The sequence below is a fragment of the Dendrobates tinctorius genome, unplaced genomic scaffold (assembly GCF_039654945.1).
Source record: "Dendrobates tinctorius isolate UK_male_01 unplaced genomic scaffold, ASM3965494v1 ptg000062l, whole genome shotgun sequence".
NCBI lineage: Eukaryota > Metazoa > Chordata > Amphibia > Anura > Dendrobatidae > Dendrobates > Dendrobates tinctorius.
Window position 1 is genome coordinate 32689373 of NW_027361730.1, and position 15241 is coordinate 32704613.

At 40.9% G+C, this 15241-nt stretch overlaps 1 protein-coding gene across 1 annotated transcript in view; it reads left to right on the forward strand.

Moving 5' to 3' along the window:
- The window catches only part of CSPG4 (chondroitin sulfate proteoglycan 4), a 172529-nt gene that overhangs the window by 91426 nt on the left and 65862 nt on the right, over positions 1-15241 (forward strand). Inside the window, exons 2-3 of the mRNA XM_073579488.1 lie at positions 6477-6628; positions 10573-14130. Coding sequence (XP_073435589.1) covers positions 6477-6628; positions 10573-14130 — 3710 coding nt within the window. The remainder of the gene's footprint in view (positions 1-6476; positions 6629-10572; positions 14131-15241) is intronic.

Consider the following 15241-nt stretch of genomic DNA (forward strand, 5'->3'; position numbering starts at 1 on the left):
GGTGTAACGCAGTCCGTTAATGCTGCCATTGCCCTCCATTGTCGGGCGCATTGCGACACACGCCGTAAAGCGGCACGCGTTCACAATGTGCCGTCATTCAGTGACGGAGCCTCGGACATGGGCTGCAGCGTCTGAGGCTCCGTCACCGCTAGCGCTGATGAATCATCAGTGATAGCGGGTATAGCATAACGCGATCGCGCTATGCTATACCATTTAACCAGCCCGTCAACGCTATGCGTTGATCGGGCTGGTTAAACGCAATGTGAACCTGGCCTAACTGCAAATAAAGATTAAACAACAACCACAAGACGGATTGCATTAACGCAGGTATTATTTTAAGGCCAGGATCACACATGCGAGAAACTCGGACAAGTCTCGCATCTTAAAACCCGGCACTGCCACCGGCAATCGGAGCAGAGCGTGCGGCTACATGTATTTCTATGCAGCCGCACGCTCTGCTCCCGAGTGCCGGCGGCAGTGCAGGGTGTTAAGAGGCGAGACTCGTGCGAGTTGCTCGCATGTGTGATCCCAGCCTAATCAGTATAACGGCGATGACCTGACACTGTCTGTCGGTAAGGCTAGTTTCACACTAGCGTTACCATGCGCAGTGCAGGACCGCCGCTAAGCTCCGCCCCAGCTGCGCCCCCTCCAGTCAGCTCCTCCTCTGGTCGCATGACGCTGCATGCGACCAGCGTACCCTATATTTAGCGTTGGGTACGCTGGCCGTGCGCCGGTATGGTTTTGCCAAACGCACTCTGTTGCATTTTTGTGCGCTTGGCGCAGCGCAAAAAGGGCGCATGCGCCATCCAAACCATACCAGCGCACGGCCAGTGTACCCAACGTTAAATATAGGGTACACTGGTCGCATGCAGCATCATGCGACCAGAGGAGGAGCTGACCGGAGGGAGCGTGGCTGGGGCGGAGTTTATCGGCGGCCCTGCACTGCGCTTGGTAACGCTAGTGTGAAACTAGCCTTATTGTGCACACTCCCACTGACAGGTTGCCTTTATTAGCATGCCAAGGCATGTAACTGTATATTTCTGTGCATTACACTCATACTCAATAGTGAATAATAATTTTATTATTATTAATATTTATTTATATAGCGCCATTGATTCCATAGTGCTGTACATGAGAAGGGGTTACATACAAATTACAGATATCACTTACAGTAAGCAAACTAACAATCACAGACTGATATAGAGGGGAGAGAGGACCCTGCCCTTTCGGGCTTACATTCTACAGGATGGTGGAGAAGGAGACAGTAGGTTGGGTGGTTGCAGCAGCTCCAGTGATGGTGAGGCAGTAGCTCCAGTAGTGGTGAGGAGGTAGCGGGGTCATTGCAGGCTGTAGGCTTTCCTGAAGAGATGGGTTTTCAGGTTCCGTCTGAAGGATCCGAGTGTGGTTGATATCCGGACGTGTTGGGGCAAAGAATTCCAGAGGATGGGGGCTATTCAGGAGAAGTCTTGGAGGCGGTTGGGTGAAGAGCGAATAAGTGTGGAGGAGAGAAGGAGGTCTTGGGAGGATCGGAGATTACGTGAGGGAAGATATCGGGAGATTAATTCAGAGATATATGGAGGAGACAGGTTATAGATGGCCTTGTAGGTCAGTATTAATAATTTGAATTGGATACCCTGAGGGAATGGAAGCCAGTGAAGAGATTTGCAGAGGGGAGAAGCGGAGGAGTAGCGAGGAGAGAGATGAATTAGTTGGGCAGCAGAGTTAAGGATCGACTGGAGAGGTGTGAGGGTGTTAGCAGGGAGGCCATAGAAAAGGATGTTGCAGTAGTTGAGACGGGAGATAATGAGGGCATGCACAAGCATTTTAGTAGAGTGAGGGTGGAGGAAGGGACGGATTCTGGAAATATTTTTGAGCTAGAGGCGGCAGGAGGCGGAGAGAGCTTGGATGTGTGGTTTGAAGGACAGGACAGAGTCAAGGGTTACTCCGAGGCAGCGGACCTCCGATACGGGGGAAAGCGTGATGTTGTCAATTGTGATAGATAGGTCAGGTAAGGAGGATCTGTGAAATGGGGGAAAGATGATCAGTTCAGATTTGTCCACATTCAATTTGAGGAAACGGGAGGAGAAGAAGGAGGATATGGCTGATAGACACTCCGGGATTCTGGACAGCAGAGAGGTGATGTCTGGGCCAGAGAGGTGGATCTGAGTGTCATCAGCATAAAGATGGTACTGGAATCCGTGGGACTTTATGAGTTGCCCCAGGCCAAGTGTATAGATTGAGAAGAGTAGTGGTCCTAGAACAGAGCCTCGGGGGACTCCAACAGAGAGAGGGTGGGATGAGGAGGTAGTGTGGGAGTGGGAGACGCTGAATGTGCGGTTGGAGAGGCATGAGGAGATCCAGGATAGGGCAAGGTCTTTGATGCCAGAGGAAGAGAGGATCTGTAGTAGGAGGCAGTGGTCAACTGTGTCGAAGGCAGAGGACAGGTCTAGAAGGAGGAGTATAGAGTATTGTCCGTTCGCTTGGCTGTAAGTAGGTCGTTAGTAATTTTGGTTAGGGCTGTCTCAGTGGAGTTATGGGGGCGGAAACCAGATTGAAGATTGTCAAAGAGCAGGTTATATGAGAGATGGGAGGAAAGTTCAGCGTGGACGTGCTGCTCCAGGAGTTTGGAAGCGAATGGGAGCAGCGATATTGTGCGATAGCTGGACATAGCGGTTGGGTCGAGGGTTGGATTTTTGAGGATAGGCATGATTGTAGCATGTTTGAAAGCAGAAGGGAAGGTACCAGAAGTTAGTGATAGGTTGAAGAGGTGGTTTAGAGATGGGATAAGAGTGGTGGCGAAGTTGGGGATGAGGTGGGATGGGATGGGGTCAAGTGCACAAGTGGTCAGGTGTTATTTGGAGAGAAGCTGAGCAAGCTCCCCTTCAGTGATGTTGGATAAGGAGGTTATGGGGTTTGGGCATTGGTCTGGTATACAAAGGGGTTGTGGTGGTTGAATAATAAAGACTTGCCGTGTTTGGTCTATCTTGTTTTTGAAGTGCATGGCGAAGTCCTCAGCAGAGATTAGGGAAGTTGAAGGGGGCAGTGGTGGGCGGAGGAGGGAGTTAAAAGTATTGAACAACTGTTTGGGGTTGTGGGATAAGGAAGATACAAGGGATGTGAAGTAGGCCTGTTTAGCAGAGGTGAGAGCTGATTTGAATGCGACTGTTGCTTGTTTGAGTGCAGTGAAGTCGTCTTGGGAATGCGTTTTCTTCCAGCGCTGTTCAGCAATTCTGGATGCTTGCCGAATTTGAGATGTTTTGAACATTTTGTTTCCATTTTTTATAATTTGCATGTCATTAACATGTCTATTGAAACAGTGATTTTCATAATTACACAACTTTTGTTTCTTGGTGTTGCATTTTCAGTGTCAAGGAGTGATAATAATATCAGGCATGAAAGTAATTTACTGTGACTCATAGATTAAAACTCTTTCAGACAACTACAACTACATCCCCCTCCAACATGTTTTGTCTTGGTAGTGCACTCAGGAGTATGAGGCTTTGAGCACTCTAATGAGGGGAAACAATATTGGGGGACTTATTAATGTAAAATAATTGTAATCTGTCACTCTTCCATCTTGGCATGATACTTTCGGGGACTGATTGTCTGCAGCTATCTTAGGTATTGTATTACAGCATTAAGTCTTGTGGTACATATTGTGATACAGCGTATTGATCTGGCAGCAATTCACTATGTGACCAAGTGAGCATATAATCTCCTTCTCTAAATTAGGAAGAGGCTTTGCTGTTCACTAATAAAATAATGCAAGAATGGCATGATGGTTGACTGACGGTAGAATTGTAATATACACTTGACAAAATGCAATTAGAAACTGGATTTTAGATCCTTCTCTAAATGCAAAGTCTATCTATAGTCTATCTACTGGCTAACACGGTACAAAGATATACATCTTTCCTGTCTCTAAATGCAAAAATTACCTACAGCTGGAACACAATGTGTTCATTATTCCTACTCGGCTATACTTATGTTTCCATTGTCAGTTGTGCTTGGATAGAGCAACCTATTGCCAAGCAGACCGGTGGAATATTTCCCATCACACAGGATGAGCAGGCTCTTCTTGTACTTGTTCTTGACCTGTTGTTTTGTGAAGCTGTAATTATATGTGGTTATTTTGGTGACATTGCACGTTGAGGGAAATGAAGGTAAGCAGAAAGAGTGCACAATGTACCAATTTCTAAATGATTTCAGGAGCTGCTTTGTAACTTGTAGATAGGCAAACCAATTTACCCCTCAGGGCAAAGGCCTACAGCTGTCATTTACCTTAGATTATAGTTTGTAGCTAATACCAACGTCAATGGGTTCTGCCAAAAATTCTATTTCAGAAGACTGGCTGTCAATCCATATCTACTGTTGGTGCAACAGAGATCAGACATTTTGGATTTACAATGCCCAATTCCTTTTTTACCCTTGCAAAATATCTAGAATACGCTTACTTACTTCCCCCTCCATTACTAAAGCTGGTCATACCCGTAGCATCAAAGTTGGCAGAATTGGCAAATGTTCTACTTTCTTCCCACTGCCCCGATCTGAGTATGTATGTCATGGGAAAGCCAGGAGAAATAGTGGTTGGCTGAAAAAATAAGCGGTAAATACATGTGTATTGTCAACTTTAGAGAGGACCCTTCACTAGGTCAATAAGGGCCAGTTTTTGCTCTTATGTATTAATGTTGCTCCCTTTGAGTATGGTAATTATTTTTATGTATTTAAAAATCCACCATATAGTTCCAAAGATATGGACCTTTTTATTTGGTGCTAATTGTTATGGTCATTACTAAGTAGTCATTGCTCACTGGATAATTATGCAGAGCAGCCTAAAGCCAGAGACTACTGTGAGCACCTTCCCCTTAGTAAAGACCATAAAAATCACTAAATAAAAGTCCATATCTCTCCAATAATCAGGTGGCTTTAGAAAAAAATGGATTAGTCAGAAGAGCAGCGAGGAGCGGGTGAGCTGACCCCAAAAGCTATCTATTATCTGGGAATTCCAACAACAGACATACATAGACTGGACCTGGGATGAAACATAGAATATCCCTTTTAATTGTGAAGGTTTGGAACACTTCTAGCCACAGTGCTGGAATAATGCAAACTATGCCCGTCATTCTAGACGGACTAATGTGATCAGTGGCACACTACGAAATGTGCAAGTATGTAATAGAATTTTTGTTGTTACATCTGTCTTGTCTTAAAGGACGTTCTCAATTTACTCACAGTCTTCTTATTATATTACACATAGTAGATGAAAGCACTGTGAAAGTACAGGATATTGGAGTGCACCATCTGCAGAACACTGTGTAACTCTACAAAATCAAGACAACTCTAGGATACAGCACTTTTTAGACTCCATTATACAAACGCGAAGATTACCGTACTTATAAATTGAGAGCTATAATAATTACATGGAACACTAATAAATCAGGATTTGAGTAGATTTATTACGCCTGTCATTGATAGGGAGTACAGTTTATACTCTAGTTTTCCATAAGCCTTGCACAATTATTTTGTATTAAAATGTATTCAATGCTTTACTCTATTATTTTTAAAACACATCTGACAGTAATTGTAACCAAAGTTATTTTTTGGAATGGTACGGTATTCCTCTTCTTCAAGCATCATGAATCAGAGTACCTGATGCCAGAAACGCGTCGGTGGCATGAATTTTTTATTGATTTTTTTATTGATTTGCTGCACCTATTTTAAACATTTTAGAATAAAGCAATGACGAAATGTTAATCTACATTTATTGAGCCATTCTTTCTTTGGATTTGCAAGGCACGCCAGGACAGGTGGGCGCAGTTTCGAGCCCCAATTATCTATCTTTGGTGATCTGGCTACTTTTACCTTTACAATGATGCTTTGGATTTATAAAGTTATCATAACTCTGTATTGTAAGCATTCAATGCATATTTAACAGACAATTTTTATAACTAATTTTCAAGATGTCTGATTGCAGTCAATGAGTTGCTTACATTCGGTCGTTAACAATCTGTCTCGGGTCATGGGATTAACACAAATGCAGTGCTGAATAGGTGGAGCTAGTCATGGAGGAGCTGCTGGCAACCTGCCTCTTGGACTAGTCACTCAAGAAGTATGGTCCCCGGCCGGCTTATAAAGTGAATGATTTCTCTGAAACGCTGCAGCATTTTACATTAAAGCATGCCTGCCTGAAATGACGGAGCAAGACTCTCTATCCGGCTGACCGTGGTATTGTGGTATGGACAGCATGAATCAGCTGTCAGATACCCGTTAAAACTGCAAGAAAATTGGCCCGGAAAGTACATTGGGAAATTGCATAAATATTCACTATACAATAAGTAACCAATGTATATGTTTTATTTTTTGGTAACATTTCTGTAAGGATTCAGTTATGCATTTAATGGTCTATTGTGTGATACTATAACTGCCTGACTTTTAAACCAGTGATCACTAAGCATATTTATCTGTTACTCTTACAGGACAGGAGAATTCGGAAGACCCTGACCCCCAGGGAGTTACAGACATCAGCCTGCATATGACATTTGTGTCATTTCAGAATTCGGGTCTGCTATTCCTTGCATCTGGAGAATCCCACTACCTACTAGTAGAGCTGGTCAATGGGACAATCAGGGTGAGTCTGTGCACTGTGCGGAGACATGTTCAGCTTCATTCACCAAACAGGTTTCTGTTCAAAGAAATCTGTGGGGAATCATGTTTGATACTAAGACTTTATTCATGTTCTCATTTTAAAGACGATCTGTTGTTGTAGTAAATGCTTGTATTCTGCTTTTCTCCTTTGATATCTGCAGAATACCATTCCCATCCTCATTAAGATCTCTCTGTCCTACATTTAACAAACACCTAGAGAGATGAACTGGAATATAAGTTGGTATACATGCAATATGTAGGCGCATGTTCACACTGGGCACTAAACAGGCAAAACCCTAAGATAAAAACAAAATGAGCAAAAACCCTGTTGTAAATAAACAAATGGTAATAGTGCATGAACATAATAGGGTACTTACTTAACACAATTTTGATTAAAAAAAGTAAAAGCCATCCCTCCGCATCAAGGTGACGGTCCTACATTTGTAAACATTTTACTTTTTTGTATTTTATTTTATATTTTGTTTTACATATTATGTACATCTATGCTTCCCAAGTGGGTCATTTACACATTACAGATATTTTTGTATAGCAGATTTCCCCTGTATTGAACCAGTCTAGATTGGAAAGGCGTTAAATCCGCACCATGCATTCACAATGGCATAAGTTTAATAGCATTATCCTGACAAAACAGCTACTGAGACAACACATGAAATACAGCAATAAAAGCTGAGCATTTCTTCATTTTAATGCCTCAGGGTATAACTTGATTTCTCTTGGAAATAAACAATTGGGCATGTCTAAATCCAACATGCCCCATCCTTCTGTTGCCCGACTTCTGCCAGCTTTAGAGAGACAGAAAACACTGAACTCACTAAATATACCTTTAAGATCTACTGAAAACAAACAAAAGAACAGATGGTAAATGGTCTCTGTGATATTAACAGGTACAGATGTAGCGGAGCATAATGAGTCATAATATCATGTGTTATATGTGCATTTTACATACTTTTTGGGTCATCTTACTATATTACCATAATACAAAGCTTTGCCGCATCTGTATATAGAAACATGAAGCTGCTATAAACACATCCCAAAAAAAGAACATTTATCTCTGAACCAACAAAAACACAGGCACGACAAAAAAGGATATTACCAGGGGGAAAATCCTAACAAAACACACTGTTTCTTATGGGAACCGTATGAGGCAAATACACACATTCACAATGTCTGAAACGCTTATATTCCTGAAGATGTGCTTACTCACTGAGCTGCACAAACACAAACTTCCGCTATAAATCAGTTTGTTCCTAGAATCTTAATTAAGACCAAATGGGGGATACAGAAATTGTCCTCAGCTGCCCCCATCTGTCCATATACTGTACATGTGTACACACTTTTCTTCCCGTAAGTTTCCTACAAGGGGAGCTAAACACAACAGCGGGTCTCACACTAATAATAAGTTCTCAGAAATTAAAATTGTTGTCTACTGAAAACAACATTCAGAATTCGGCTTTCATTTTGCCAGAGGGTAAAGAGTTTTATAGCAGGGGTCCTGGAATCCAGAAGATGTCTTTTTTAAAGGTAGAAAAAAATTAGGTAAATAATAAAATTCAACATAGAGAATTTGTATAAATCCCTACACAGAGCTCCCCCTATAGGAGGGTGCAGGCAAACTGAATTGTATTATTTATCTGGGGTGAATTAAGGAAAGGTAATTTGGAGCTATCAGAATCTCTGTATAAAGATCCCTATAAGGAATTCTAGACCAACTTATATACCATATATCTTTATAGCTTTTTACAGAAGATCTCTATTCAACACTGTTAACCATCTAGAATTTCAGGTATTAAAGGGGTTATTTAATAAATGAAATAAGCATTAAGTTTCCCTTGAATTCCCCACCACTCCAGCACCTCCGCTATGGTGGTCTGCACCAGCATTGCAGCCAATCACAGACCCCAGCATTGATACGGCACATGATTAGTGAGTTCAGTGAACAACAGCCACAGTGGCTGACAGATGGGATGTCAATGATGACATCACATCATCACTTCCATTGCCAAAAGGGATCACCATAGTTGTGGGGGGTTTATATAGCACGTTTTCCTACACTCAGAGGCCTCGTCAGGGCTTCCATCCGAACACCCACGCAAAACCGGATTCAAGCGTATGCTCTGATGGGGCCATTGACCATTGACTATAATGATGCACATGGAGTCACGTGTGCTCTATTGTGCATCATTTTCGGCCGTATACACCTAGCTGAGGCAGGCAGCAAGATGTAGTAGGCTACGCCTCCAATATGTGTATACGGCCGAAAATGATGCACATCACATCATTCAGTGACTCCGCCTGTTAGGACAGAAGTCTGATGGAGTTACTAAACAAAGGATAAAATGCAATGTGAACCCAGCCTTATAGACATCCATCCTGGAATTTTATATATTGATTGTTAACCTGTAACCTCCCATGGCCATTATGTCACAGTATTATTCCTTACTTCATCACTCTACAACCACCAGAGTTACCACTTAACCACTTCAGACCAACAGAAGTATGGCAGAGATAATATCACTCTAGGTCCATGGAAAATATGTGAAATGTACATGTACATAACTGGCAGGGGGAAAATGATGAGTGGTATTTTTCATAGGTTCCAAAAACTTGCTTCTAACCCCAGCGTTAACAAATTGTTTTAGGCATGTCATTCACATCTAGTCCAATGCCATGTAAATAGATAGTCCCACTTACACATGTGGTTACAAGAGTTTACCAGATGATTCCCTCAATTTTTTTTAACACTGTATCAATGCATTAAATCATTCACTACACAGCACTAAAAATATAGAATTTTAATTTACCTTTTAAAACAAAAATGTGATTGCCGGCTTTCCAAATCTTTTTTGTTAAATAGCTTTATTCATGAGTATAAACACTAGGTCACAACAAAGTGGAGCTGCGGCTCATAGCAGCCATAGATTTCATTCTTCCAATGCAGCTGATAAACCCTAATTAAAGTCATGATTTGATTATTTATTTCGGGCCACTTTTGCTTCCACTCGTGTGTACCCAAGAGGCCCACATTAGAGTATGTGCACACATCATTTTTTTTTTTTTTAAGTAATTAACATTGAACTAGCTTTCCAGTAAAAACGACTTCATGAAACACACCACTTTTGTGGAGTTTTAAGGATATGTTCACAAAACGTCTTTATCAGTTGGATTCCATGTGGAATCTTCCTGAAAAAGAGATGCAAAAATGAAACATAATGCCCAGCAATTAAAAAAACTATATTGCTGTATACATGTTCAATCTTTTGTTACTTCTGTTAACGGCTTCAGGATTCGCAAACCGTGAGGCAGATAAGAGAAAGTAGCATGTCATTTTTCGGGCGGCCTGTAAGGCGCCCACTGTTTACAGTCGAAAGTATCGGAAAGAGCTGCCATCGGTAAAACTAAAGTGACTTCACCTAAGGAAACCTCAGATGGTCTTCCGGCATCTTAAAGACATCGTGTGCACATACCCTTAGAGGAAATTTTCATTTCTTGAAGCGGTTTTGGAGAGATTTAGAAGCGTCATTCAAGCATTTTTTTTACTATTTTTGAGACATTTTTTATGGACCCTAAAATCTTTGTGTGCATATATTCTTATTGTATAGACAGGAGTAATTCATTTGAAACCTCTTGCTACATCAGTGTTCCCCAACTCCGGTCCTCAAGAGCCACCAACAGGTCACGTTTTCAGGATCTCCTTGGTATTGCACAGGTGATGGAATTCTTGCCTGTTAAGGTGAGGCAATTATCACCTGGGCAATACTAAGGAAATCCTGAAAACATGACATGTTGGTGGCTTTTGTGGACTGGAGTTGGGGAACACTGTGCTACATTATTCCCAGAAAAGTATTGGTTAATCAATTAAAAGTGACTCTTAACTGAAATGTTTTTTTTATTATTCTTATTTTTCAGACTCGTTTGAAAAGAGGCACAGAAGAAACCATTCTGAACTTGCCAAAATGGATTGTTCTAAAAAATAGTAAGACCCACAGAATAGATTTACAGGTTGCAGAGTCTCAGATGTCTTTAACACTGGACAACTTCACTAATATTTTGGATCTCTCATGGACCAAACAGACGCTTTTCACATACCACAGCATTGTGCTTGGTGGAATTGGTGGAAATAATACTCTAGATCATTTGGAAAATATTCCTACATTTCATGGCTGTATAATGGAAGCTAAGTTTGATAAAATGGATTTGCTTTCTGGTTCTTTTCCTCAAGTAGAATTTTATGGACAATGGGATTTGTGTCACTCAGAATTTCAAACTAGTAAAACTGGATCCTTTGGGTTCCTAGGACCACGCTCATTTCTAATGTTTCCTACTTGGGACATGAAACCACATGGATCCATAGAAATAACTTTGGAGACTTCGAGACCAGGACGTGCACCTTTGATTTACCAAGCAGGACCTCAAAAATCTTACTTATATATTGAAATTGCTGGTGGTCACCTCCAGGGTGTGTTTGACACTGGAATGTCAGCTATAAAATTTCAGAACTTGGTGTACATTAGTGACGGCCAGATCCATACTATTCACATTTCTGTGGACAGTTCCAATATACAGCTGACTGTGGATAAAACTTCCACTCAGGTCTCTCTTAATAGTATACGTCAAAAGTGGAATTTCCATGGTGATCTTTATCTTGGTGGTGTGGATGACGTCACTTTAGCAAAGATGCAGGAAGGTCCTCTTGGTGACATTTTCATAGATGATATGGAGTATAAATCTTTTTCTGGATGCATTATGAACTTAAGGATAAACTCTAAAGATATAAAAATACAGGATGCTTTGATAATTAAAGATATAATAAATGGTTGTCATGAATATGATGACTATGCAGAATATGAAGACTATATCACTACCATGATTTCCACCACAACGACTCCAACAATTTTTGAGAGTCTTTTTGACATTTGCAAGTTGGAGCCCAATAAAGTCAAAACAACATTTCTTCTGAACCCTAAGCCCATTACTGTAACCAAGGGGGGATTTGCAGTTCTTGAATGGAGACATGTTAACCCAACAATTGACTTGGACAAAGCTGGTTTACGTCAGTCTCAGCTGGTTTTTAGTATAGTTAACAGCACTCAACATGGCCATTTGGAGCTTGGGATACCATTAGGTGACACCCGAAAAAAATTTACATTGCTGGATATTAACAGTCACAGAGTGCGATACATCCATGATGGGTCAGAGTCATATAAAGACCAACTAAATCTGGAAATGTCATTAGCCAGTGGAATAAATGTCCCTGAATGTCTAAGAAAGGCCCAGCTTTTCAATCTTACAATAAATATTTCTCCTTCTATTTCTACACCTGTTATTCACTTTCCTAGAGGAAATACGTTTTGGATTTTGCCTTATGGACGGAAGGTTTTATCAGTGGAAGATATCAAGATTACAGACTCAGATACACCTTGTGATTTGCTGTCAGTTTATGTTACTGGTAACTATGAGCAAGGACAGTTTGAAATTCAGGGCAAGCTTGGAGAGTCTGTTCATCAATTCTCCTGCAAGGATTTGGAAACAAGTCGAGTGATGTTTGCACACAAGTCTGGACATGAGTCGCATCTTACAATACAGGCCAGTGATGGAACTTCAAGAACTCCTCCAGAGCTGGTCAACTTTTTAACAGTGGTGCCTTTAATAAATATGACTCAGAATGCAGTTGTCGTACACCAGGGAACATCTGTGTTAATCACACCATCCAACCTACCTGTAGTCACCAATGCAGATGAATTGGGAATGGAAATTACCTATCAACTGCTTGATATCCCCAGGCTAGGTATGGTACAGACACTAATGCCTGAAGAAGGTTGGAAAGAAACAGATACCTTCAAACAAGATGATCTGGAAAGATCTGGCGTAAGGTATCTCAGTGCTAATTCAGAACTTCAGGAAGAAGAGTTAAGTGAAGACATGAAAATTCAACTAAAGCTAGGTACACAAGTAGTGAGTAATAACACATTTAAGGTCAAAGTAAAAAGGTCAAGTTTACAGATGAAGAGGATGATTCCTTTAAAGTTAGGAAAGAAGCGAGAAGTGAACTTTACAGACAAACATTTGCAAGTGGATACAATCATGAATGACCAAGAACTAGCATCATTCATATACTTTATTATTCAATCCCCACGGAAGGGAAATCTGCTGTTGGATGGAAGGAGGATAATGGAAGGATCTCATTTTACCCAGGAAGATGTGAATAATAGGCATGTCAGCTTTACCGCTACAGTGCGAAATACCATAGAGATGGACGACCAGTTTCAATTCCAAGTGTTACATAACAGCAGGAACTCCCCAGTCTTTACATACAAGATTGTAATTGGTGTAGATCCAGATGCTCCACAACTTACTAATCAACTACTGCATGTACTAGAAGGTGAAGCAGGACTTATAACCCAAGATCACCTTTTTATAAAAAGCAGCAGAAGCACCAATTTTATTTATGAAGTAATTGATGGACCTCAACATGGCATGTTAATTCGAAAGGGAAATCCCCAGTCAGGTCAAGATGAAGGAATAGCAGAATTTACTAATGAGGACATTCTTGAGGGTCTTCTCTTTTACAAGCATGATGGTTCAGAGACCACTGAGGACGATATACCATTTGTAGTTTTTAGGCAGCTTGAGGGTAGTGCTTCAGACACTAGTGGGGAAGGAGAGGAGAAAGAAGAGGAGGTGGTGAGAGATGTTTTTCGTGTATCTATTCAGCCTGTTAATGACAATGCACCTAAACAAATAGTACATAAAGTTTTCAATGTCATTCGCGATGGACAGAAGTTGTTGACTACCAATGATATTGCATTTTTAGACACAGATTCGGGTACATCAGATTCACAAATAGTTCTAGTCAGACACGGGGTGTCATTTGGAAGAATAGTAATTGTGGATGACCCATCATTTGTTGTTATGAGATTTACACAGGATGATATCAGAAGGCACAGAATTCTGTTTGTCCATAGTGGTCCTGACCAAGGTTCAATACAATTACAGGTGTCTGATGGACTACATCATCTTACCACTGTTTTAGAGGTCCAGGCATCCGATCCATTTATACACATTGCCAACATTACTGCACTTAATGTGCTCTCAGGAGGAGAAGGAACTCTGACACACGCAAACCTTAAGATTGAAACCAACTTGGACTTGCGTACAGAAGATGAGATAAAATATTATATCAAAACTAAACCAAGGTGGGGAGACGTTTTAAAGGACGAAAAACATATAGAATCGTTTTCACAACATGATTTAGCAGACGGATTAGTAGTTTATCGGCACAGTGGAGAAGGAGGTAACAGGGATCATTTCAGGATTTCTGTTGAGGCCAATCAGGTAGTAGCAGTAGGTGACATCAAGGTACAAGTGATCTCAGATTCCCCACCTGTGCCACTGAATGTGATACATAATGAGAAAGTATATGTCTTTCAAGGTGAAGCAGCAGAAATCAGGAAAGAGTATCTTTTGGTGAGTATTTCTATATGCATGTTTTATATCTGACTCAGTACTATTACCTTAGATTGTCTCACAGGCCTCCTGCATGTGACTTTCCAGCTGATGATAATAACAAATGCTATTATGCTTGGTTGACATCAGGCATGTCGTAGAATTCATTAGAAGCAAATTTACAAAGAAAAAAATATACATACTGTAAATGTCAGTATAATTCATGACGTTTCAGTACTTCTAAGCCTTGTTCATAGTGTCACAACAGCCAGTGGTTACAGAACATGTCAAAGAGTAAAAAAAAGCTCCTGCCACTGGAGTAGTATTCACATGAAAGAATATGACAGTATGAACTAGGTCTAAGAAGAATGAAATTTAATTTTATATGTGAGCAAATCTACTGCAAACATTTTAATACTTTGTATGAAACATATCAGAAATAGTTTCCCAAAAGACTTGTTATAGTAAAATGATTGAATGGAAAGTTTCATTTATTCATTTACTTATTTTTGTCGTCATATTGTTTTTTCTATGTCACCAGTAGCACAGCAGAAGTGTTATTTAATCCCTCATCCTCTACTTACTCTGTCCCAGTCTAAATAGTGCAGCTGCCAACTGCAAAAAACAAAAAGTGTCAACATATTGTGTCCTCTCTAGTGGGCAGTGTGAAAATGGTACATTTCAATATAAATATTTGTGTTAGATGTTTCTATGGTTGCTGATGTACAAATATCAGCATTTCATTAAGTTTTAATTAATTTTAATAAAGTATATTTTTTAAATAGGGGATTGTTTTGCTATGTGAGACAATCCCTTTACTTCCTGCAAAGGTATTTTCTTTGAACAAGCTCCCTTAAGACTGTTTGGGTCAGCTGGAAGACTGCTTGGAGAAAAAAAGGTGAGGACTACAACTAGTCCTGTGTCATGCCAACAGTAAGGGCCCCGTTACACGCTTCAATGTCCCAGCGATCCCACCAACGATCCGACGTGGATCGGATCGCTGGGACATAGTTAGCTGATCGCTGGTGAGCTGTCACATAGCAGACTCACCAGCGAGCACGCTGGTATCCAGGGTAAACAGCGTGTACCTAAGCACCACGAGGCGCTAAGTTACCCGCTGTTTACCCTGGAT